This window comes from Cetorhinus maximus, chromosome 6 (genome assembly GCF_964194155.1).
Source record: "Cetorhinus maximus chromosome 6, sCetMax3.hap1.1, whole genome shotgun sequence".
Classification (NCBI taxonomy): Eukaryota; Metazoa; Chordata; class Chondrichthyes; order Lamniformes; family Cetorhinidae; genus Cetorhinus; species Cetorhinus maximus.
In genome coordinates this window covers 69,043,853-69,070,328 of record NC_135884.1, presented here as the reverse complement: position 1 = coordinate 69,070,328, position 26,476 = coordinate 69,043,853, and the positions used below count along the sequence as shown (strand labels likewise).

Sequence of the window (26,476 nt, the reverse complement as noted above, 5' to 3'; positions counted from 1 at the left end):
AGACCCACAGCAATGTGGTTGACACTTAAATGCCCTCTGAAATGGCCTAGCAAGCCACCACGTTTTATCAAGCCACAACAAAGTCTCAAAATAAAAACTGTGGGTGTACCTACACCACATGGGCTGCAGTGGTTCAAGAAGGCAAGCTCACCACCACCTTCTCAAGGGCAACCAGGGATGGGCAAAAAATGCTGGCCCATCCAGTGAAGCCCACATCCCATGAATGAATAATAAAAAAAAAATAATTTCTACCCATGTGTCTTGGCATATTTTGTTTCATAATGCTCCTGTGAAGCACCTTGCTATGTTTCATTACATTGAGGCACTATACAAATAAGTTATTGTTGCAAGGGACAAAATATTTTGTACAAGGACCAGGTCACATTTTGTAAACAGGTGTGTGAATTTATCCACAAGATGGCATTGTTGTTTACTTTTTTTTCAAAAATGATCCCATGCAGCTTTAAAATTAATCTGAATTAATATGTGACCTGAAGCCTTTGCTCCTATCTGATTTCAATTAGAAAGACAAGGCTGCTGTATGCTTACGGTAATAGTTAACATTCCGGATCCAGGGTTGTGAAGGTTCCTCAGAGACTGTTTTTGTTGGCATCGATCTCTTTCCAAGAAATTCCTCAATGACTGAGAGTGTAGAAAGGCTCTGGCTACAGAAAGGAGGGCAAAAAAAAGACAAGAACAGTGAAAAGCCCAGGAGACTGAAAGGCACAATTCCCATAATGACCAATGCCTCTGGTGTTAAACTCACATTCAATCAATCATATTCTGGGAGGAAACTATAGAACAGGAGGAAATCAAAGCAGTGTTCTTGCTAGGTTTATTTAGAAAATTGGTACCAATTCTTAAGCCAATACACTATTCATATTGTGCATTATGCTTCTCTTGTGATATGCTCAACTCATTACTTCAAATTGCTCTCAATACCTGTGACAGACCTGTACCCCACGGTGCAGCACTTTGTACTATACTTACAAGTCTGAACCAACCCCCCCACCCCAACAACCCAGTAGTTACCCTGTTCAATAGTGACATACTTGCACTAGACTCAGTACCGCACCACCCTGCTCTACTGCCAGAGATCTGTACCCCCATTTAACTGTCACAGGTCTCTAGCCACTCCCACATCTCCAGCTCATGCAACCTGTTCTGCACAGTTTAAAATGCTCTCTCTGGGCACCAGAGTCCTGGAAGGATAATATCAATTTTTTTTTGGTATATGGTTGGAAACATTGAAAGTTGCTTATTTTAGTCTCAAGAGTTAACCCTTTCTGCAAGCTTAAATGAAGATAAGTAAAACAAATGCAGAAAATAAATTAGGCTCATTTTAAAAGAGGGAATTATCAAAGGATCAAAGCTGCTTTTGGCTTCAGAGCTCAGGCATAAGAAATAAGCTAGTCATTCAAAGATATTTAAAGGACGCTGTAAAGGGAAGTGACTCATCTCAGAGTTGGTAAAGTGTGCAGATCTGCTTTGAGAATGATCTCGTCTCCACTCTACAGGCACATACCTTTCCTTTCCAGCAGGAATTACTTAACAGTGATCGGGGCAAGAACTCTGGCTGATTTTCCCCTCCTTCACCCAAGTGTGCCAAAGCCAACTGTAGTGCTTTATTGCCAATCCAGTGGCATCAGTTACTTTAGGGCAGCATTTTGCAACCTCGTTGGTATGTGCCTCAGTATCATAATGGGAGAGGCATTTACCCACTGGGTGAACAGGGATCCTCAACCCAATTAGCCAGGGTATGGAGGAAGTTAGTATTCCTAAGGGTTCAATGAAACACCTAACATTGCAGAGCTACACAGAGCAGCAAAGCCTCATGTTTCATCTCCAACTTTATTGAATTATCAGATCTCAATGCGATTGCAGGAACACAACAGTTGGGCTTAGTAGTCCTGGGGGAAGAGTGCCAAAACATTAATCAAGGCTCCTGAAGGCCACACAGTGGCAGCTTGCTGGGAAGCGTACATGTGCAGCTATCGGACAAAGGCCAGGTCAACCCAAACAGTGATACTTCCCCTACTGTCAAAACAATCTCCAATGGATTCCTGGTGAACCACATCCCAGCGTGAATCAGCGCCTTCAGAGAAAACGAAATAAAAACTGTGCACAGCGGGAACTTTGATCTGACCCTTACCATTTCGTGCATCATTCTCCTTAATGCTCCCTTACCTAAACACAAGGATCTTGTCCCCGAGCTTCAAGCTCTCTTCAATCAGCTCAAACAGCAGGACCATTTTTGCAGAGTTCTCTAGCAAGCCAGTTTGATAGTTTGCCAACACATCTTTAGCCTGAGGAGAGATAGAGAAAGAACAGTCCACTTAATTCATCTGTATTAGGTTCTAAAAGATCATATAGTATTTTACACAAGGGAGAGAACAGTGAGCAAAATAAATAGATGGTTAGCTGAGTCCATTATTGGAATAGAGCCCACAGTGGGAAGCCAAGTGCTTGTTAAAAGGGATCAGAGGACAGAGACTCTGTAAAGGTGACGTGATACGGCACCCCAGTAACAGAATGTCAATTCGCATCCAATTCTCCTCTAAGGGTCTAGACACTTCACCTCGCTCAGAGAATGGAGTGGGGGGCGGGGGGAGATTAAGGAATAATACAAGGCAGCCCCAAGTAGATCGCATAAACCAGTTGCAGAATGGAAGTGGCAAAGGTCTGTGAGCAGCTCATTGCAACAAAGATGAATGTTGGACAAGAGGAACAAGATAAAATTATTTTGGCGGGGGGGGGGGGGGGGAGGGGGTTGCGCAGTGGAAATCATCATCTCCCTCACATGGGCTGCTCAAGGAACAGTATTTATTGGTAAAGGCAAGCCAGACTGCCTGCACACCTGCCACGATTAAGTCTCCAGGTCTCAAAAAGCCCAAATACAGACAGCAGAAGGGTGGTGGTTTGGCACTTACCCACTCATACGTTATGACCTGGTTGGCTTTGTCCTGGAAATGGTTGAATCCGACACTCTGGGAAAACTTGCTGTTTGCAGAATCTACGGTGGCAGCTGCACTTTCAGTTTTCCTTTTGCCCCCAATGGGCAGAGCGCGTGCATTCGGTGTGCCCGCGTTCAGGTCATTTACCTCAAGATCTAAATCAGGATCATTGGCCAGGTTCTCCTTCTGCAGAGCCTCGTAAAGTACATCTGGGTGGTTCCAGATCTGGTAAAGATGGAGCAGACCAATAGCAATCAAACTTAGCAAATCATCACACTCAAATATCCACCCACCTTAACATACAGAGGGCGGCCGAGGACCGCCCTGTGGCCCAGCCTAGGACAGAGCTGGCTTTCTTTAACAAATCCACACTTGTCCATGTGACTGTTCTTGTCCCAGATTATCATCTGCAAAAGCTTTCTCCTACTGCCTGGGCCTGTAGATGCTGGGCTGATCCTTACATCCTTTTTCAAACAAGGGTACAACATTTGCAATTCTCAGTCTCTGTTTCTTTTCCTGTCTCAAATTTGGCTGCTTTCTTTGGCTCTTCCAAGGAGAGTCATATCAGACTCGAAATGTTAACTGTTTCTCTCTCCACAGATGCTGCCAGACCTGAGTTTTTCCAACACTTTATTTTTATTTTAGATCTCCCCATTGGCAGTATTTTGTTTTTATTCTATTCAAGTTACCTAGTCCCTTTCAATTTTATTGTCTCCTCTTATGTATCTTGATTTCATTTTTTTTGTAAATATCCATCACAAGAGACTTTTGACATTATTAGGATCAGAAAGTAGTAGAAATGTAATGTGTCAGCAGTGTGAACATTTCATTTTTGCAACAAGTATCACTATCAAATACCTCTAGGGCAGGTATAGCTCAGGCTAGATACAGAATAAAGCATCCTTCAAGCTGTCTCATTAGCCGTTCCCTAGAGTTAAAAATGGTACACAAGCCCTAACACTACCTGACAAAGCATCAATAACAGCAGTTAGTCAGTTGTCAGGCTTTTTAAGAAACCAACCACTGGTCACTTAGTATATTGAACAAAGACACAAGACATTCGACCAAACCAACAGGTTTCTATTATTCCGCCTGGTTCTGAAAAGATAGAGGCCTACCTTACAGCAGACACAGAATGCTTTCAGAGGGTTAAGCCCCAGCCAGCCACTGTTCCCTGCGTCTCGGAAACGATTCATAAACTCGGTGTACAGCGATCGTTGAATTTTGGACAGACGGACGAGCAGCACATGTTCTTCTTTATCAGGAAGGTGGCCTCTCAAGACGTCGTGGCCTCGCCTGCAACAAGTCAAATGTCATTAATCCTTAGAAGGAGCAGCCCATAATAATATAAACTGAATGTGAGAGCAGCAGGCCTGTGAAGTTTCTTACTGGACAGAATGAGAAACTGGCAGTTTTGTTAAATAATTTACTCCAACACAGAGTACCAATGGCAGAAAAATGCCGCAGCTCAGGAAAAAAGGAATCAAGCAGAACTTGAGAGTTCTGATAAAAGGTCATCAAAATGAAATGTTAATTTTGCTGCTCTCTCCACAGGAAATGCCTGACCTGCTGAGTATTTCCAGAATTTTCTATTTTTATTTTAGGGGTCTGTTTTAGAATCCTTGCTGCTCACAATACTGTAACAAGATGCCTATAGTAATGTTAGTAAAGGCCGTGGTGACGCAGAACAGAGAATCAGAAACTCTCGGCACAAGAGAGGCTATTTGGCCCATCGTGTCTGTGCTGGCTCCATGAAAGGCCTTTCTACTTAGTCCAGGATAATTGCAGACATCAGGGACATAAGAAGAAAGGCCCAAGCACCTAAACGTTTTTTTCTGACCAGGATGCATGACCAAGAGCAGGCTTAGGCCATCAAGCCTCTCAAGCTTCCCTCCAGGTAGCTGATGTGTCTTAACTCTGTTTAACCATCTTTGCTCCACATCCTTGATAACCCTGCCTAACAAAAGTCCATGAATTACAATTAAGATCTTCAACTGGCTCCTCACCTCAGCAGCTTTTTGAGAGAGAACTGTCCAGATTTCCACAACCTTTTGTATAAAGAAGTGCTTCCTAAATTCATCCCCGAATAGTTTAGCTCTAATTTTGTTTTGGACTCTCCTGCTGGAGAAAATATTTTTTCACTTTCTAATCTAGCAAGCCCTTTAATCATTTTAAACATCTTAATTAGAACAGCCTTAAATTTCTGTACTCAAGGAAATACAAGCCTACACTAGGCAATCCTTTCTAATAATTTAACCCTGGTATCATCGTAGTTAATCTGCACTGCACCCCTGCACAACCTATAAATCCCTCCCAAGGTGTAGTGCCTAGAACTGAACACAGTGCTCCAGATGGGGTCGAACCAGAGCTTTTTGCAACTGTAATTTTGACAAGCCTTCCATCCAAGTTCTCACCTTTGTACAAACCCTTCCAGCAGGCTGTGTAAAACGTGACTGCGGTACCGCATCAGGCGGACATCCTGCGGCGTCGAGTCGATACACTGTCCGTTTAGGATGGGACGCTCAAACATGTTGCTGAACTCCTGCCTGGTACCAAGGAAGTCGGGCCGGACAAAGTCCACCATGCACCAGTATTCCATGAGATTGTTCTGTAATGGATATCCAGTCAGGACTACTCGTCGCCTTGAACGGATGCTCTTCAAGGCCTGAGATGTGCTGGCATGGCAATTCTTTATGCGGTGGCCTTCATCACAAATAACTACATCAGGGCCTGGCTTGGCCAGTGCTTTCTCAATCCCTAAGGAACAAATTAAACTTCTGATCAAATGAACAAGAACACAATGCAAATGAATTTAACGGAACACTGTGAAGCAATTATACAAAGTATCCAAGTGACTGATCTTGCCTAAGACAAGTTCCTCCAACTATAGCAATTTTATTGAACTGCCAGCACATGCACAATGGGCTGATTGGCCTCTGTCTTTGCTGTAAATTCCTATAGTTCTACGGAACCATCAGGTTGGCTGAGGAGTGTGAAGTGTAGAGAACTGTGGCAACACAATGCTTTTGCCTCAAGGAGCGATCGAGGCAGAGACTACTGCATCATTTAAAAGAAAGGTGGATAAAAATTTGAAGCAAAGTTAGTTATTAGGCAATGGGAATACAATGGATAAGTGAGAATAGTCTTGGATTGCCCTATTAGGCAGCTGGTACAAAATATCCTCCCCGCCTGGGCTATAAACTTTTATGGGTAAAATATCAATGGAGTTGTCTGCTAGTTTAAGATTCAATGCTCCTCTTCTCCTCCATATACCATAGGGTTCAAAAGTACCATCTCAAACTTGAGCACATACTGCAGCTGACACTTCAGCACTGAAATGATGGAGTGCTATGTTGTTAGTGGTGTGATGTTTTGGATAAGATGTTAATCCCCATCTACCTGTTCAGATGGACATAAACAATCCCATGGCATGATTTCAAAGAACAGTTGGGAATTCCCAGACTGTCCTAGTCAACAATGTCTCTCAATCAGGACTACCAAAACAGCTTAACAGGTTGTCCCATCTCATGACTGCTTGTGGGATCTTGCTCTGTGCGCCTTATCGGGCAAACAAAACTGTACTTCAAAAGTAACTCATTGGCACTGAAGAGATTTGGGACAACAAAGGCTATGATAGGCACTATAAATACAATTTATTTCTTCATTACCTTTTAGTAGTTCTTGTTGCCGATCTTCCTCATCTAGATCTATAATCACAGGTCCGGCTGGTTTCTTTGTCTTCTTTCTCCTCCCGGTAACAAATGACTTTTTCAATGACAGTAGGCGATACATCTCATACCCCATTAACAGCATGCCGCCGTCTGTTGACCATTCATTAATCACTTTGGCACGGGCCACAGTTGTTCTACAAAAAGAGAGGGAATGTCAGACAGCCCCAGCACACCATACGTACACTTTTACAGAGCCTTGTATTATATCTGTGCAAAGGGCTGCCAGGCTCCAGTTCTAACAAAGCATCAAAATGTCATGGGATGTTACTTCTAGTATTATTACCCATGATGGTAATGTTTGATTAGTGCATCCACATTCCCAATGATATGCATTCACATGGCTTTATTCCACTCTCCAACTATTTCCCCACCTTTCCTGAAACTCATGCTGGGTTACAGAGCCATGGGTAACATCCCTCCCCCCACTCCCCTTTCCAATACCTTTCCCCAGTGGGTATTCACAGTGAGACCATAGTATATCTTGGTGGACTTTTCAACTGTGGGGGACATCACAGCTGAATACAATCATTAAGAGCACAGATGTTCTCCAGAAGTTACTGGATGTTGAACAGGAAACAAATAACTTGTATTAATGTAACATCTCAGCACATCTCAAATATCTCAAAAGCACTTCACAATGAATTATTCTGAAATGCAGTGACTTATGTAAGCAAAAACAGTTGCCATCTTCTGCATAGTAAGATCCCAGCAACACCAATGAGGTGTGTAAATGACATCACTTTTTCGCAGCTCTTCTTAAATAAAGGTATGAAACATCCATCTGAACAGACAACAGGGCCTCAGACATTTAGGTCTTCATGGCTCAATAACCTCATGGGTAGGTGCACTTATTACTGGAATCAGCGGTGGGTGCTCTCATAGTTTTAATTTGTTTGGTACTCAGTTGCAAGGGAAGCAACATTTGCAGCAAGGATCCCTGAACTCCCCAGAGTTCTGGAATTGTGTTTGTACAGCATTTCCCTTTTTCTGGACCAGATCAGGCCCTGGATACACTCCCTTAAAAAGATGTAACAGGACATACTTGTGTTCGTCATTTAGAATGTGAACTTTGAAACTCCTGGGCTGGATCTCCTCAGAGTTGTAATCTGCAGGAAGTGCTTCTGGGGCGGGTAGCCACATGTTAAACTCAGCCAGCCAGTTCTGCAAAGTGTTCACCTGAAATCAATAAGAGCCAATGTCACCTCTGCACATAAACAACCCTTCACCCTCAACTCCCATATAATACTCACCACAAATCCTCCTCACTACTTCCTAACTGGAGCATTCAATCGACAACTAAATCTGGTCATTCCATTTCTCTGTAACTGCTGGTTGAGATACTCTGCTCAACATCCCCCTGCCCTCCTGCTGAATACCTAACTCTTCAGAAACTGTATCATTCCAAGTACTCATGGCTAATTATTTTCAGTGCCTTTTCTTAACCAGGGCATGGAAACAATAACACCATTGTACAACAACTATATAGAATGCAATGATAACCACCAGATGATACAAAACCAGATTTCTGAAGAGATGAGTATCAAGCTGTTGCATCACATCTCACTGAAGTACACGCAAAAAAGTCCAAACCTTCATGTCATGTAGACCGATACCCATGCCAAGTATGACCTATGATTAATTTCTTCTTTCTCTTCCCTCCCAAGAAAAGGCCTTCAGTGCCGTGCGTAATGGAACCTGTGAGTGTTAATACTGACCGGTACGATAGCAAGGACAGTGCGAGCTTCTGTGTATCGAAAGAGGACATCCACGAAGGAGACGATCTGCAGAGTCTTCCCGAGGCCCATGCTGTGTGCCAGGATACAGCCAAAACCACTGCTGCTTTTAAATCTTTCTTGTGACTCCACCAGATTGTCATAGAGGAAACGAATTCCACCGACCTGCGTCCGCAGAACAGGGTGTAAAAGTCAAGTCATTAATCAACCGAAAAACAGCACAGAACCCCAACATCAGATATATCCCACACTATTATAATGGAAATGAACTGGACAATAGAGTCTGCCACTAACAGCCCATTTAATGCTTAGAAACAAGCTTGTATGCATACCACGTTGTCTTACAAAAATGCCATACAAAAATAAATACATGAGGTGAACAGCAAGACAGCAGGAAGAGCAAGTGCTCTGAAGAGGAGTCATACGGGCTCAAAACGTTAACTCTGTCTTTCTCTCCACAGATGCTGTTGGACCTGTTGAGTTTTTCCAGCATTTTTTGTTCTTGTTTCAGATTTCCAGCATCCGCAGTATTTTGCCTTTACACAGGAAGCAGAATTTGGTCTTAGAAACTACAAGTTAATCGCAAAGCATGTTGCTGCTCCCATTCCTTTTCCCACATTTACATCACAGGGACAGTTCTAAGCCTTGCCCAATGTTGTTGCAACAGAGGCTATCCCACGGAGATCAGAAACAGAAAGCTAAATCTCACATTGGGTGAGGTCTAGGGAAAGGTGCTTTTTTATACCCAAACAGCTGAGAGAGTGACAACAAAAGGGCACAAAAGAAATGTTGTTAGGGCACCTAGGGAGCCACTGCATTCGTTTCAAAGGATTTAATGGCTCTTCGTGTGAAGAATGCCTGTGAGAAAAGACCTCTATTGACATTACCAGTAGTAAATCCTCTCTCCCACAACAGCTAACACCAGCCCAGATTCAGCACTCAATGAAGGTGACCTGAAGAAAGGTGATTAACAACAGCACTGCTGCCCAAGCACATAAATCAGCAGCAACCATTTGGGCAAGATCCCTAAAATATATAACAATGTTTCATTGTAATTCAAGCAGTTCCCTGCCAGCATTTCGAATCCTTTCTCCTCAGAAAAGCCAATACCATATTTCCATTTCTCCAACATCTATGCCTTAGAGGCGGTCTGCTGAATTTATTCCAGGTTAACATAACTTTAATGTGAATGCAGGTGCGCAGCTCCCTAAGGGGCCAGGCAGAGACTAATCAGACTCATTTCATCAAAACCCACAGACAAGGACTTGATCCATCTCAGCTGGTCTCAAAATCCAAATCCCAGAAATGAAAGGTCATTGTCTAACTCTCTCCACTTGCCCCACATTGAATTCAATCTCTCTCCCCTATGGACGAAACTAAAGACAGCTCAGTGAGTTCAGCCTGAAACCAAATAAATGACAGAAAATGCTAAAGAGTAAAAAGGTCAAAAAGCCCGAGCATTAAAACAGAAACCTCGAACAAATCCCAGATACAGATGAACAACTATTTTAGGATCGCCTTATTCCAAGACATATGTCAAGTCAAATGGAGGTCCAGGGAGGAGACAATGAAAATGATCGAGAGCTCACTAAAATAATCCATGTTCACAAAACCTGGTTCAATTTTGTTGAAAATCACAGCCTCGGAAGATTCAGTTACTGATTTTTGAGAACGATGACAGATTCATCACCATACTCCACCCCCAACACCCACCCCCATGTCTGGGGGGGGTGTCACTACCTTTGTTGAAAACAGCAAGCTCCAATTACCTGGTGTGATTTGACAGCTCGTGCCAGCTGAGGTGCCAGGAAAATATCTTCCTCATTTGGTGGATGATTTATGTTGACCAGGACACGGCCCAGGTCATCTGGCTGATTCAGGGCATCGTTCACGTGCGCACCACTGCTCTCCTCGTTCACCTCCTCTTCCTCGTTGCTGGATTCACTGTCAAGAATGTGCAGCGAATCTTCTTCCCCTGAGCTCAGCTCAATCACATCCTCTGAGAAACACAGAAAAATAAGGTGCAATGAAAAATAGGAAAGATGTTAGCATAAAACAGGAATTGCTTGTAACGAAACAGCAGGAAGAGGTGTTTATTCAACAGGTCTTTGTTCCTCCGAATGTGAAAATGGCCTTTGATTCACAAGTAAATTAGAGCATCAATTTAATTGGTTGCAGCGCAGCAAAAGAAGAATGAGCTGCAATCTAATAGAAACCTACAAAATTCTGAGGGAGTGGATGCTGAGAGATTGTTTCCGCTGGTCAGGGAACTTTTTTTTCATTCACAGGATGCAAGCTTCGCTGGCTGTGCCAGCATTTATTGCTCATCCTTAGTTGCCCTTGAGAAGGTGGTGTTGTGCTGCCTTCTTGAGCTGCTGCAGTCCCTGTGGTGTAGATACACCCACACTGCTGTAGATACACCCACAGTGCTGTTAGGAAGGGAGTTTCAAGATTTCAACCCAGCGACAGTGAAGGAACGGCGATATATTTCCAAGTCAGGATGGTGAGTGACTTCGGAGGGGAACTTCCAGGTGGTGGTGTTCCCATCCATCTGCTGTCCTTGTATTTCTAGATGGTAGTGGTCCTGGGTCGGAAGGTGCTATCGAAGGAGCCTTGATGGATTCCTGCAGTGCATCTTGTAGATGGTACACACTGCTGTTACTGTACTTCGGTGGTGGAGTGAGTGAATGTTTGTGGATAGGGTGCCAAACAAGCGGCTGCCTCGTCCTGGATGGTGTCAAGCTGCACTCATCCAGGCAAATGGGGAATATTCCATCACACTCCTGACTTGTGTCTTGTAGATGGTGGACAGGCTTTGGGGAGTCAGGAGGTGAGTTACTCATCGCAGGATTCTTAGCCTCTGGCCTGCTCTTGTAGCCACAGTATTTATATGGCTAGTCCAGTTCAGTTTCTGGTCAATAGTAACCCCCAAGATGTTGATAGTGGGGGATTCAGTGATGATAATGTCATTGAACGTCAAGGGGCGACTGTGAGATTCTCTCCTGTTGATGGTCATTGCTTGGCATAAAATGTTACTTGCCACTTGTCAGCCCAAGCCTGGATATTGTCCAGGTCTTGCTGCTTCTGGTCATGGACTTCTTCAATATCTGAAGAGTCACGAATGGTGCTGAACATTGTGCAAATCATCAGCAAACATCCCCACTTCTGACCTTATGATGGAAGGAAGGTCATTGATGAAGCAGCTGAAAATGGTCGGGCCAAGGGCACTAGCCTGAGGAACTCCTGCAGTGATGTCCTGGGCCTGAGATGACTGACCTCCAACAACCATTACCATCTTCCTTTGTGCTAGGTGCAACTCCAACCAATGGAGCATTTTCCCCAATTTCCATTGAGTCCAGTTTTGCTAGGGCTCCTTGATGCCACACTGAGTCAAATGCAGCTTTGATGTTAAGGGCATTTACTCTCAACTCATAGGGGCACAGTCTCAGGATAAGGGGCCAATCGTTTAGGACTGAGTTGAAGAGAAATTACTTCACTCCAAGGGTTGCGAATCTTTGGAATTCTGTACCCCCAGAGGGTTGTGGATGCTCTATCATTGAATACATGGGGAGCAAGCAGGAAAATGGAATTGAAACCCAAGGTCAGCCATGATCGCACTGAATGGTGAAGGAGGCTCAATGAGCCATATGGTCTACTCCAGCTCTTATTTCTTATGTTCCTCTGGTTTCTGAATGAGCCAACAATCTTTATCCAATCTGAATATCTGGAATCTTGTTATCAAATGACTCCCAGCGGAGAAATAAGCTTATTTTCCTGCTGATTGGATTGTAACACACCCAGCAAACAAACATGCTGTGGTTAGAATTCTGGCTTTATAGGACTTGTGTATAAAAATATGCTGCAATTCACTCACCTTCCGACCCCGCAAAGCCCACAAGGCACAAGTCAGGAGTGTGATGGAATACTCTCCACTTGTCTGGATGAGTGCAGCTCCAACACTCAAGCAGCTTTACACCATCCAGGACAAAGCAGCTTGCTTAATTGGCACCCCGTCCACCACGTTCAATATCCACTCCAACAATGACACACAGTGGAAGCAGTGTGAACGATCTATGAGATAATGCAGCAATGCACCTTCCAAACCTGCAACATCTACCACCAAGTCAGCATGGTGTGTGGCTTGGAGGGGAACTTGCAGGTGGTGGTGTTCCCATGCATCTGCTGTCCTTGTTCTTCTAGATGGTAGCGGTCATGGGTTTGCAAGGTACTGTCTAAGGAACCTTGGTGAGTTCCTACAGCGCATCTTGTAGATGCTACACACTGCTGCCACTGTATGACCGTGGTGGAGGGAGTGAATGCTTGTTGATGGGGTGCCAATCAAGCAAGTTACTTTATCCTAATGCTATCAAGTTTCTTGAGTGTTGGTGGAGCTGCACTCATCCATGCAAGTGGAGAGTACTCCATCGCACTCCTGACTTGGGGAGACTTTGGGGAGTCAGGAGGTGAGTTACTCGTCGAAGGATTCCAAGCCTCTGACCTGCTCTCATAGGCACAGTATTTATATGGCTAGTCCAATTCAGTTTCTGGTCAAGGGCAATCCCCAGGATGTTGATAGTGGGAGATTCAGTGATGGTAATGCCATTAAATGTCAAGGGACGGTGGTCAGGTTCTATCTCGTTGGAGATGGTCATTGTCTGGCACTTGCGTGGCATGAATGTTACTTGCCAGGCATGAATGTTCCTTGCCATTTGTCAGCCCGAGCCTGGATATTGTCCAGTTTTGCAGCATTTGGACACAGGCTGCTTCAGTATCTGAGCAGTCGTGAATGGTGCTGAACATTGCACAACTATCAGCAAACATCCCCAGTTCCAACCTTATGATGGAAGGAAGGTGATTGATGAAGCAGCTGAAGATAGTTGGGCCGAAGACACTATCCTGAGGAGCTCCTGAGTGATGTCTTGGAACTGAGTTGATTGATCTCCAACAACCACAGCCATCTTCCTTTGTGCTAGGTATGACTCCAACCAGCGAACAGTTTTCCCCAATTCCCACGGGCTTCAGTTTGGCTAGGGCTCCTTGATGGCACACTCGGTCAAATGCTGCCTTGATGTCAAGGCCAGTCCCTCACCTCACCTCTGGAGTTCAGCTCTTTTGTCCATGTTTGAACCAAGGCTGTAATGAGGTCAGGAGCTGAGTGGCCCTGGCAGAACCCAAACTGAGCGTCAGTGAACAGGTTATTTCTAAGCAAGTGCCACTTGATAGCACTGCTGATGACCCCTTCCATCACTTTACTGACGATCGAGAGTAGACTGATGAGCCAGTAATTGGCCGGGTTGCATTTGTCCTTTTAGTGGACAGGACATAGCTGGGCAATTTTCCACATTGCCGGGTAGATGCCAATGTTGTAGCTGTATTGGAACAACTTGGCTAGGGACGTGGCAAGTTCTGCAGCATAAGTCTTCAGTACTATTGCCAGAATATTGTCAGGGCCCATAGCCTTTGTAGTATCCAGTGCCTTCGGCTGTTTCTTGATATCATGTGGAGTGAATGGAATTGCCTGAAGACAGGCATCTGTGATGCAGGGGAGATCCGGAGGAAGCTGAAATGGATCGTCAACTCTGCACTTCCGGCTGAAGATTGTTGCAAATGCCTTACCTTTTGCACTGATGTGCTGGGCTCTGCCATCATTGAGGATGGGGATATCTGTGGAGCCTCCTCCTTCAATGAATTGTTTAATTGTCCACCACCATTCATGACTGGATGTGGCAGGACTGCAGAGCTTAGATCTGATCTGTTGGTTATGGGATCACTTAGCTCTGTCTATTTCATGCTGCTTACATTGTTCGCACGCAACTAGTCCTGTGTTGTAGCTTCACCAGCTTAACATCTCATTTTTAGATATGCCTGATGCTGGTCCTGTGGATTTTAGGTTGTTTGTGTTTTGTGAAAATTGAAAATTAGAAACACGTTCCTTAACAGGTGTGGAACAGATTACCAATGCACTTGGTAGAACTTCTTCTAAAATGTGCCATAGAGTTATTAAATCCCAGCTCTAGGAATGAGAGGTAGAGAGAGGATACAGATCACTCTACTCCCCACACGGTGTGACTGCCTCTTTTGGACGCTTCCACATTTTCTCTTTTCTTTATTGTTTTCCCTTGGTGGTTCTTGCAACACCATGCTGTAGATCACAGTACAGCAGCCTTTATATTGGCAAGAGAAAAGAAAAATGCTGCAGGTACTGGAAATCAGATATAAAAATAGAAAATGCTGGAGGTACTCAGCAGGTCAAGCAGCATCTATGGAGGTAGAAAGTGAAACACACCAGACTTTAAAACTATTGTAAAAGAGGGGTGACCAACTGCATTGTTCACATTAAGCTAAGAGGGTTTGAAAAGGAGGATATATTCGGTTTCATTATTGCTTGTAATAATGGTATAATTACCATAATAATAAAGATCTTATGTTTCTTTGTATCAAAATTTATATTTATTACAATTGTTCATTTCTTGAACATTTATGGCTGACCCCCCATCAAACAATTTCCATACCCAGATGAGGCCCTCCAGTGGAGAAGTTTGCCCACCCCTGAATGTAAGACAGTAATCTAGCTTGTTAGTACCTGTGGAACTGTGAACCTCAGCATAACTTTGCTGTCCTTTGGGGACAGACATAAGATGTGGAAGAAAGAGAAGAAAACTACAGAGGGAAAAAAATGTGACGGGTTCCATTAATGATCTCTGTGCTCAACTCTCACCGTCCTTTATGATTCGCTCTTCTGCCGCTGCACCCTCTTCACTCCCACTACTTATATCCACACAGATGACCTCAGGTTTAGGGAGTCTTGGTGGAGCTGACAGAACTTCATCTGTTTTCTGTGCAGTTTCCTCTGCAATGAGAAATTGAAGAGTGAATACAACTAGTTCTGCTCGTTACCACCTCGTTTTAAAACCAACATTTCTCTCCTGAGATCCTAAAACATCTTTTTCCCATAAATCTTCAGTTCTCATTTCTGTCCCAGGCTCAAGTCCAGTCTTCCTTTGTCCTTTCATTTCTTTTTTACTACAAAGTCTCTGTATGATCTTAGTGGCAGTATCAGAAAGGGGGACATTACTCTGTACGGTCAGTGTAATAAAATTATCACATTTCCAAAACAGTCAACTTTCAGATATATTAAGTCGGGTTATGTTTAGAGATATGGGACCATAAAATATTGGAATACTTAGTTCTAGCGAGACCAACATCTTTTATTCACCTTTACCTGTGATGGGCAATTTAAAATACAGTTTATCTTACTCTGGTTCAGCCAACCCGAAGGCAGCACTAGTTGTAGCCCTAAATGAGTAGCACCCTTAAAATCGCTACACAGCTGGTTTAAAGGGACTATGTTCTTGACAATGAATTTCATCACCACTACTATGTCTGTTGAGTGGGGCATTCATGCAAACTCATGGAGGTAAGGCTTTCACTGCATCACCCAACATCTATTACTGGTCTTGTCCTGTGAAATTTGGCAATAAAAGAAAAAAACTTTCATGGGCAATTAATAACTATTCCAGTGAGGGACACAGCTTAATTGTTACCAGCTATCTACTTTGCATAATTACAGAAACGGAACAGATTTTAGGGGCCCTTGGATTTAATGCATAGCTTGCCTAAAAGGTCCCTTTCTATTGACCCTTTGACATTTTCAATCACTATTTAACTGATTTACATGCAAAGGGCTGAAGCAGTAAGACTGCTTAAAACAGCAGTACTTGTAAAATGTTTTCAGATAAACATATTCAACTTACCCTCATTCCAGACTGGCTCTTTTTTTAAGGATTGAGTATTGGATTCTGAGGGTAGTAGAAAAACAGATTTTAGAAACAATCGTGATCAACAGCCACTTGCTTAAGACAAGCTGGACCAGGTCAGTCATGGTTGGACAGCTTATTAAATTATCATGGTCACTGTTCAAATCTCTTCGTGGACTCGCTACACCCCATCTCTGTAACCTCATTCAGCCCTCTACTCCTCTAAGACATCTGCATTCTTTCCCTTCTGGCCTCTTGTGCATCACCAATTCCTTTCACCCCTCCACTGGTGTCCATACTGTCAGTTGTCTATTCCCTAAACTCTTGAATTAACTCCCTAAACCTCTGTGCAGCTCCCTCCTTTTAAGACTCTCCTTAAAATCCAACTTTTTGTCCAAGCTTTTGGTCAACTGACCTAACATCTCCTTTTGGGGCTTAGTGCCAATTTTTCTTTGATAACACTCCTGTGAAACACCTAAGGAAATTTTATGGCATTAAAGGATGCTTTACAGATGCAGGTTGTTCTTGTTGCTGTCCAGGTTGATAGTTACTCACTTGAGGCAAAACATTGAAAAATATTAAATATTGGGAACTTGGGCAATACTTTTATGCTCAGCTTACATATTACACTCTTGTTTTCTATCTTGACCAACTTTTGCTAAGACATGCTCAACATTTTACATGACTGCCAAGCATGCTTCTGACAGGGAGCCTCATTGGGGATCATGAATTGGAGTCAGGTCTGAAGGCCATCTTGGCAAAGCTGCGGCATTCGCAATATTTCAGACATTAAAATTAATCTCCAGAAGATCAGGAGTGCCAAAATTGGATACGCTGACCGTTACTACAAATTTTCCAAACACGTGCTCCAGTCAAGCATGGCTGCTTGTTTGGAGTATAGCCTTGTGAAATTACCTTATTGCCCATCATCGGCTTGTTGACTTTTGACTGAAGGCCTATTTGCCAACAAGCACAATTTCCTAAAATGCAGATTTATACCAGACTGACAAGGTTTATTTCTGTTCTGATCTGTTGCATTTTCCTTTCTTTGCTCAAAGTAATTTCCATGCCAGATTCAACTAATGGGTATCCATTAGCTAACTCTTTTGCAGCAGTTGACCACAAACAACTCAACTCTGTCTGGGTTTCACTTTCCAGATTTTTGTAAATGTATGAAACTGACAGAGGAACCCCAAAATTAAAGCCAATCTCAACCAACCAGAGTGTTTAGAATTCTGCTTTTTGACAACAAAATGCAAGTGATGTTAGGGAAGGACATGTAAATGATCAGTAAAGGCTGCAAGCAGCACAGAGGCTAGCCTGCTGGTCAGTGTCCCACTCTCACCTTGTAGGAGTTCAAATGGTAACGTGGGTAAGACAAATTCCTTCCTCTGCTGCTCAAGACGTTTAAGTCGCTCTAATTCCTCCTGTTGTGCTGCTTTGGTTCCAGCCTCAAGTTGGTCCTCCCGTAGTAGCTTTCTGGGAAACAAAGAAACAAAAATAAAATTAAACGGATTCACCAAAAAAAAAGCCCACACTTTAAAAGTTATAATTCAATGCTGTTAACATTCAGCACAACACATTGTTGTACAAGTGCAATGCGCTTAATGAAACAAAATATAAACCCATTTCCTAAATTATAACTTCCTGATCTCGCTTTACAAACGGAGAAAAACGGTAACCAGTTTAAATCTTGGCACCCAGTTACAAAGCAGCAGGGCAACCACTAGACTTTTGTGCATTGGTGCAAATTGTTATTAGCTGGATCCCATTCATTTCCCCATTACCATTTATTTTGACTGACATTAAGGACATCAAGTTCCTCTCCATGATTTGTATTTATGTTTCCTTGTACCATTAGTACCTGTTCCTCCACTGAGAATATAAAGTATTCATTTAACAAGTTAGTCATGTCCTTGTTATCCATTAGTTTCACCTGTATCTGTCTTTGATGGGCATTCCTCTTTACCACTCTCTATCTAAATATATTTAGAAATACTTTTGCTGTTAATTTTAATATCCCCGGCAAAGTTTTTTTCATATTCCTTTTGGCACTTAAGTAATAAGTGCATCCTTTGTTGCTTGTTACATTTCTCCAAATCCGTTTGGTTTCCATTTTGTCTTGCATTTGTGTAAGCCTTTTCTTTTAGCTTGATACTTCCGGCCTCATTTGTTAGTCATGTTTTCTTAACTACACAAGTGGAACGTTTGCCTTTTAGGGGTATGCACTGGTTCTGTAACCTACAAGTACTTTACTGTAATTTTCCCACTGTTTACAGATTTATCCATTAACAATTCAAGCCCAGTTTACTGCAGTTAATTTCTCATCCCTTTGAAGTTTGCTTTACTTAGGTATAAAAGCTTGCATTGTGACTCTACCTTCTCCACTGCATTTGCAAGAGCTCCCTTCCTTTTACATTGTTAACTAATTAACTAGGTTCAAGCTCCTGAGCAAGTGTATTGGAAAACACTATTTGTACTCCAGAGTTCAGTCTACATACCCTAGCATTCTATTAGCTTTAGCCATCACTTCCAGGTTCCCCTCCAAGTCACACACCGTCTCAAATTGGGCATGCATCGTCATTCCTTCATTGTTGACAAGCCAAAAGCCTAAAACGTCCTACTTAATAATACTGCGGGAGTCCTTTCAATAAGGGGCAAGGACAGCAGGTGTAATGGGAACACCACCACCTTCAAGATCCCCTCCAAGCCACACACCATCCTGACTTGGAACTATATCGCCATCCCTTCACTGTCACTGGGTCAAAATCCTGGAACTTCCTTCCTAACAGCATTGTGGGTGTACCTACACCACACGAACTGCAGCGGTTCAAGAAGGCAGCTCACCACCATCTTCTCAAGGGCAATTAGGGATGAGCAATAAATGCTGACCTAGTCAGCGATGCCCACATCCCATGAAATATTTTAAAAAGGTTCAAAAAGGTAGCCAACATCACATTATCAAGAGCATCTAGGAATGGGCAGTAAATGTCGGCCTTGCCAGTAACGTCCATATCCCAAGAATAATAAAAATAATTGTTTTGCCCTATTATCCAAATGATCAAACTTAACTGGCCAACTCGAACTCCCAGGTTCCTTTCTAATGATTCCTGACGAATTCAATTCTCTTCATTGCATGTTTACAGTTCCAGTAGTATTAGTTTACCTTCGTCAGTGTTTAATTGATCTCTCCAATTGAAAACGGCAGCTCAGTCCTTTTGCTTTTTTTTCAAACTGTCTTAAACCTACTGTCCTCTGTTTTAGTATTGTAAGCCTGTCTTAAGTTGACACTAGGCTTGGAAATCCAGAACTTTGATGTAGAGTTAAAAAGTGTTCAAACACTGACTCCTGCAATCAACACCTCCCTCCCCCTCAGTCTGATAATATACTTCAAGTATGTTTAGTTTTAAAAAAATAAAACAAGCTTATTCAGTCTAATATTTTATTTCTGTAGCTTTTAATAAGAGGTCTTTCATTTGTATCTTTGCCAAAAGTTTTTTAGTCCAAAACTAAAAACAAATTTCACTATGCGCTTTATCTGCCATGTGTTTAAAAGGCACTTAAACACACACCGTCTGTTTCTCATTAGTTTATTACTGTACAGATCTCCAGCCTATCTATTCTCAATATTAGGCAAATGGGAACTGCAGCTGTCCAAGTCAGATTTGGAATTTTTTTAAATTTAGAACCATTTGCCTGTTATGACCCTATGTAACTTGGGACACTTGAAACATTTGAGCACTGGAAGCATCAAGTTGTACAGACTACATTACATTGCAAATGCAGTGCACCATTTAAACTGGAGAGCACATATTCTCCCTTCCTCTTGAACGTGTGCACCCCTCAGATTTGAGCATCATAGGCTCGCTGGTACCTTGCTTGAACTGTAGCTCACTGAAAGTCTCGCTGGTGTGAGCAGATATTTCAGTTGCAAAAATGTGAGGGGGAGGGGGGAAAATTACACTAAAGCCTGATCCCTCCCTCACTCAATTTTCTCACAATGCGCTTTCCACCAGTGATCACTGGCTAATGATTGGCCGGGTCCTTAACTTAAGGTTCCTGATATTAACATTTTCCCCATTAATGTTCTCCCCTTCCCCATTTCTCAAACATTCCTGTCTTTTCCGGGATACAGTTTCTTGCATGTTTCTCTCCACTGCCTTACGGTGGCTGAGGCCAATTGTAGGTTCCATATTGCTACTATGATGGGAGATTAGACTCTGCACAGTGGGAATCAACCCATTGGCCTCTGGTTCATATGGTTCAGTCATATCCTGCCTTTATCGACTGAGCCAAGAGATATTTCATTTGAATATTTCACAATAGTACATGGCATGTCTTGCACATGTCATGAATAGAATGAATACCTGGGAGTAAGTTATCAGAATTGACTCTAATGAAGGGGTTCAGATGTCAAAAAGCACAACAGTCCCCTCTATGCTGAATTAGTTAATCTTGAGGGCAGTAAGAAGGGCACTATGATGAGCACTCAGCAGGACACTGCATCAGGCTATAAGCAAGGTACCATAATGTGCTTTGGCAGCCTTGGGCTGGTGAGGAAACAAAGTAAATCAGCCCAAATTTCTGCCCCTTGTCACTATCCAGGTGATTGAAGCACAAACAGGTGTGAATTTTGGGTGAGAACGTGATTCAGGCCTTTGGCCAAATAATTCGGCAGTACACACCATTTAGGCTCTGAAAATTTACTTTTTAAAATTCTTTTATTCACGGGATGAGGGCTTCGCTGGCTAGGACAGCATTTATTGCCCATCCCTAGTTACCCTTGAGGTGTATGATGAGCTGCCTTCCTGAACCGCTGCAGTCCATGTGGTGTAGGTACACCCACGGTGCTGTATGGAATTATTGATTAATCATGATGACAGCCTTGCATTAAACTTGTTGATTTTTAAAAAAAATTTCATTAGAGTTTTATTTTGTTTAAGGTCAGGGTCTGTATCAAGATCCTCTGACATTGCACATGATACTTCTGCTGTGTGGCTACATTTCCATGTGAGTATTAACAGCTGTTCACTGAGAGAATGTGAAATACAAGAATTTTACAAGAGTGCTATATTGATGCAATCATTAGAGGGCAACATGCTTCAAAATCCTAGTGTTTAAACTGATTTGTTTATTCATTGGATTGTAAAGCAAGGGCAACTATTTTTCTTTGTGTTGGTTAGAACAGTGAGTAACTGAGTCACATTGACCAGGAATGTTGCAGATTTGAATCATGTTCTGATATTGAGTTAGCTAATCTCATCTGGGGAAACGGGAAAGAAGGTAGAGCTAATGTTAAGAGCCAGAGTTATTGCCAACCTCATTCCTAACACAAAAAAAGGGTATAATTATTGAAACAAAATAGCCACTGTGGTCTGAGCAACAACAGTGTAGGCACAAAACAGGCTAGGCTGTTACCAACCTGCTGCAATCTTTTGTTTCTGTTTTGGTGCTCATGGAGGGGAGGGACATTAATGCTGGTGAATAGAACCCTTTTTATTTACCATCAGGCGTAACATGATTAAATTCAAATTAAGGCTTCCTCCAGTACTTCATGTAACAGGGTAATGTATTCCTTATTCTATTGAAGATCTTGGACAATGTTCTGTATCAGTGCACTTCACAAGAAACCTTCAAAATTAACTGATATCTGGGCACTTATTATGTTTTCATTATCAAACTACTTAGTGTATTCTGAATTGGCCCTTTCCACAGGCTGAACAGCACTCCTTTGGTACCAGCATGTGCTTTAAAGCAGAACAAGCCAATCATATGAGATTGTGTAGCTGGCTGCAGACAGCCCTGTGATCACGCGGAACAGCGATCTGCATCATTGTCCGTGTACATAATGTAAAACTATTGCCTGCTCTTTCCCAGAACCTAAGAAATTATACAGGAAGAACTTCTTGTACCGGATGTTTCTCCTCATGTGGACAGGCTTTGTTGACCTTTGCTTCTTGCCATTTTCTGAGCAAGCCTGCTTCCTTTCATTCTGTGATGAGGTAGTTGAAGTGGAACATTTCCATCCCCTGGCATCGGGCTGTGGAGAATGCTCAGAACTGACGGGGGTTGGCTCAGAATCATCTGAAAGAAAGAATGGGAACAGGCGCTGAAATGTGTTAGTTTGGACTCTCTCCATACACTCCACTTTGTGTTCACACCAGCAAACTTTCAGGGGCAAGCCTGGGCCTTCTACAACTGAACCATAAGTACTTATACACTATTAGCAACAGTTACAATTACCCTTTACTCAACTAGTACACAGACATGCAGAACTTCGATTGCACTCTTCTGATCATCCTGCTAGATGAAAAAGCGCCAGTGACCTTTAAACTGTTCTGTGAAATTAAAACAACAAATGATTTGGAATTCTTAAAAGCCTGCCACATTTTGGGATTTTGTGACCATTTTCCACAAAGAAAAAATGTCTCTTTAAATGTGGCTTTTCAAAGTAAAGCGCAATCCCACAAGTGTAGACAGAAAGTACCTAGATGAAAGGTAGTTAATGTGCTAATGGGAATTGTTTTTCCCAAAGATGGTAAACAATAAGCAACTAGCTAACTTGCCTTGATAAGTAATAAACACCTCATACCCAATGTGTTGGGAAGTCTCTGGTCCTTGGTGCTTAGCAGGCTTTCCTTTTTGGCTATAAAGTGAGAGGAAGAGGCAGAAATATAGACAGTCTGGCCCAGCAATGGTTGTAAAGGTAGTTAGGAATTTCTTTCAAAATATAAACAGAAACCGCAAGAGTAAGCTTTAGCCAGGCTCTGAAGAAAATTTTCAGGAGCTTAAGGAAGTTAAATAGGAGTTATTATGATGTGTGGAAGGGTGGTGTTTTCATTATTTTGTAACACAGACAAGTTATACTGGTTGAACGAAATGAGTCTGATCATAACTGCTGCTCAGTGCACTGTCAAATAAAACGACTGAATGATTTGTAACTGGCTTCATCTCACTGGGTGTTTTCTTAGCTTACCATCAATGAAGTACGCATACAAAAGTCACTGGTTTAGATCACAATAAGGTACAACTGTTACAGCCCTGGGTTACACTTATATACTGGTCAGCAAAGACAGCACCAAAATGCTCACAGCACTTATGGGAATGACAGGTGAAACTTACATAAAATTTAAGTCAAGACCTTAAACTTGTAACAAGGCCCTTTAATTTAATTTACCCAAAGTGCTTCAAATCTGATGCATTGCCTTACTGCCAGGCTCTAAACCTGGTTCAGCTAACTAAAAATACAGTAAGCAAAACTGCAGTAATCATTCCTGACTCAGGTAGCTCTGGCACCTCAAGAACAAGCAAGCAGACTTGCCACAACAGACAACTGTCTCAAGAAAGTCAAATTCTTTTAAGACTGGAAATCAATCATTATTTCTATTTCCCCTAGGAAATTAAAGACAACTCCTCCGGCTGTCAGATCAGCTGCCTCAAGATATAGTTCTTTGGGATTTTACACCTCAGCTGGTTACCCTTCTTTGTCAACAAGCCATCACGTGCTATAAAATGTCACAGAAATGGAGAGGTCTTCATCTGGAACTGCACAGCCATGACATCCTTCCTAAAAATTCACTGACCTGGCCTAGATAAAACATGGTGGTGTTAACATGCATCTGTGTTTCCTTCACAATGGTTTTATGAAAGAGAAATCACATTTAACAAATTTATTACATTTTGAGGATGTAACTAGTGGGGTAGATAAAAGGGAGCCAGTAGGCAGACCATACTTAGATTTCTAAAAAACATTCAATAAGGGGCCATGCAAAATAGTTGATATGCAGGATAAGGGCTCATTGAGTTGGCGATGACATATTAGAATGGGTAGAGGATTGGTTAATAGGCAGGAAGCAAAGAATGGGGATAAAAGGGACATTTTCAAATTGGCAGGCATTTTCAAGTGTGGAGTGCCACAAGAATCAGGGATGTACTGCCTAATACTGTGGTGAAGGCAAATTCAATCAAGGCCTTCAAAGGAGAGCTAGAAAATTCTGAGAAAAGCTTTGAAGGGCTATGGGGAAAAGGCAGGGAAGTGAAACTAGGTGAGTTGCTCTTACAGAGAGCTGGTACGGCCATGACAGGCCAAGTGGCCTCCTTCTGTGCTGTAGCCAATCTATGATTCTTTGAGGTGCAGCAAACAATTAGGAAGGCTAATAGAATGTGGTATTTTTTGCAAGAGGAGTAGAGTACCAGAATAAAGTCTTGTTACAATTGTACAGGGCTTTGGTGAGATCACACCTGGAATTCTGTGCAGTTTTGGTCTCCATACCCAAGGATATGCTTGCATTGGAAGCAATACAGCAAAGATTCACTAGATTGGTTCCTGGGATGATATGGTTGTCCTATTATGAAAAGCTGAGTAAATTGGTCCTATACTCTGAAATTTGAAGGATGAAAGATGATCTCATTGAAACACACAAGATTCTGAAGGGGCTTGATAGGGTAGACATTGGGGTAGTTTACCCTGGTTGGAGAATCTAGAACATGGGGGCAGAGTTTTAAATGAAAGGGTCAACCATTTAGGACTGAGATGAGAAATTTCTTCACTCAAAGGGTTGTAAATCTTTGGAATTCTCTACCCCAGAGAGCGTGGATGCACCATCATCAAGTATATTTAAGGGTGAGATAGCCAGATTTTTGTTGTCTTAGGAGATCAAGGGGAGGGGGCAGTTAAGTGAGGCAAAGACAAAATATCAGCCATGACTGTACTGAATGGAGAAGCAAGCTCGAGGGGCTGTATGATCTACTTCCATTTCTTATGTAAATCACAATCACTGCAAATCAACAGCAATGAGTCTGCAGTGCTCGCTTCCCTAGTCAATCATGTGCCTATTATTGCATTTCACTGTTTAAACCAGTAAGACTCACTAACCCCACCCCCCCCACCCCCACTGTGGTTGACAGGGCCCTCATCCATGTCCGACCCATCTCCCACACCTCTGCCCACCCCCCTTCCCCTCCCTCCCAGAACCATGATAGGGTCCCCCTTGTCCTCACTTTTCACCCCACCAGCCTCTTCATTCAAAGGATCATTCTCCGCCATCTCCAGCATGATGCCACCACCAAACACATCTTTACCCCACCCCCCGCCAAATGTCGGCATTCCGAAGGGACCATTCTCTCCAGGACACCCTGGTCCACTCCTCCATCACCCCCAACTCCTCATCCCCTTCCCATGCAATCCCAGAAGTTGCAAGACCTGCCCCTTTACTTCCTCACCGTCCAAAGCCCCAAACACTGCTTTCAGGTGAAGTAGAGCTTCACTTGCACCTCCTTCAATTTTAACTACTGCATTTGCTGCTCCCAATGCGGTCTCCTCTACATTTGGGAGATTAAATGCAGTCTGGGTGTGTGTTTTGTGAAACACCTTTGCTCAGTCCGCAAGCATGACCCTGACCTTCCTGTTGCTTGCCATTTCAGCACACCATCTTGCTCTCATGCCCACATGTCTGTCCTTGGCCTGCTGCAACGTTCCAGTGAAGCCCAATGCAAACTGGAGGAACAGCACCTCACCTTCCGATTAGGCACTTTACAGTCTTCAGGACTTAACATGGAGTTCAACAACTTCAGACCATAAACTCTCTCCTCCATCTTTACCCCTTTTCTAATCCAATTTTAAAAAAATTTTATTAATATTTTTATTTTTTAAAATCTAAATTATTTATTTATTGAATTTTAAATCTCTTTGTATCCTTTTTTCTCATTCCCCCACAGAGCCATCTGTCACTTGTTTCTATGTTGTGCTTTCACAGAACGCTGACCTTTGTTCTGCTAGTAACACATTCTATCTTACCTTTATGCCACTGTCAGCACCTTCTTTAGTCTTTAACTCTACCATTAACACTCCCTTTGTCTTGTGTTCATGACATCTTTGGCTATCTCTCCAAGCAACAGGCTGGCGCAAAAAAAGTTTGTATTTTTCAGCATCCACACTTGATGTTGTATCTGACTTTGTTTTTCATCTCCCCAAAACAGAAGGTTACTCAACCATAAGAGGCATGGTGGAAAAGCCTGATGTCTTGACTCAATAACCAGAGGTCCGTGGGGTCACTGATAGCAATCTGGAGCAAGACACCACACTAAGTTTGCTCTTTTATCCCAGTTTAACCAACTGCAGTACTCCAACTACCCTACCACTCCAGCTAAGACCAGTAAATTAGTCTAGACCAGGGTAGGAAACTGAGGGCTTTATGGTTTGCACAACTCAGTTAGAGAAAACATGGCAAATTTTATCACTGAGCAGTTTGAGGGAAGCCCTGAAACCAAAACTTAAATAAACTGAAAGATAAATATCTAAG

The 26,476-nt window shown here is 42.7% G+C and overlaps 1 protein-coding gene across 1 annotated transcript in view; it reads right to left on the bottom strand.

The window, feature by feature from the left end:
• rad54l2 (RAD54 like 2) overlaps window positions 1-26,476 on the bottom strand; it is an 86,714-nt gene that overhangs the window by 17,390 nt on the left and 42,848 nt on the right. The window contains exons 3-15 of the mRNA XM_078543827.1: window positions 22,088-22,259; window positions 17,521-17,654; window positions 16,173-16,217; window positions 15,137-15,268; window positions 10,188-10,417; window positions 8,401-8,583; window positions 7,728-7,861; window positions 6,623-6,819; window positions 5,369-5,711; window positions 4,073-4,250; window positions 2,931-3,179; window positions 2,188-2,306; window positions 550-665 (exon numbers count right to left, since the gene is read on the bottom strand). Coding sequence (XP_078399953.1) covers window positions 550-665; window positions 2,188-2,306; window positions 2,931-3,179; window positions 4,073-4,250; window positions 5,369-5,711; window positions 6,623-6,819; window positions 7,728-7,861; window positions 8,401-8,583; window positions 10,188-10,417; window positions 15,137-15,268; window positions 16,173-16,217; window positions 17,521-17,654; window positions 22,088-22,259 — 2,232 coding nt within the window. The remainder of the gene's footprint in view (window positions 1-549; window positions 666-2,187; window positions 2,307-2,930; window positions 3,180-4,072; window positions 4,251-5,368; window positions 5,712-6,622; window positions 6,820-7,727; window positions 7,862-8,400; window positions 8,584-10,187; window positions 10,418-15,136; window positions 15,269-16,172; window positions 16,218-17,520; window positions 17,655-22,087; window positions 22,260-26,476) is intronic.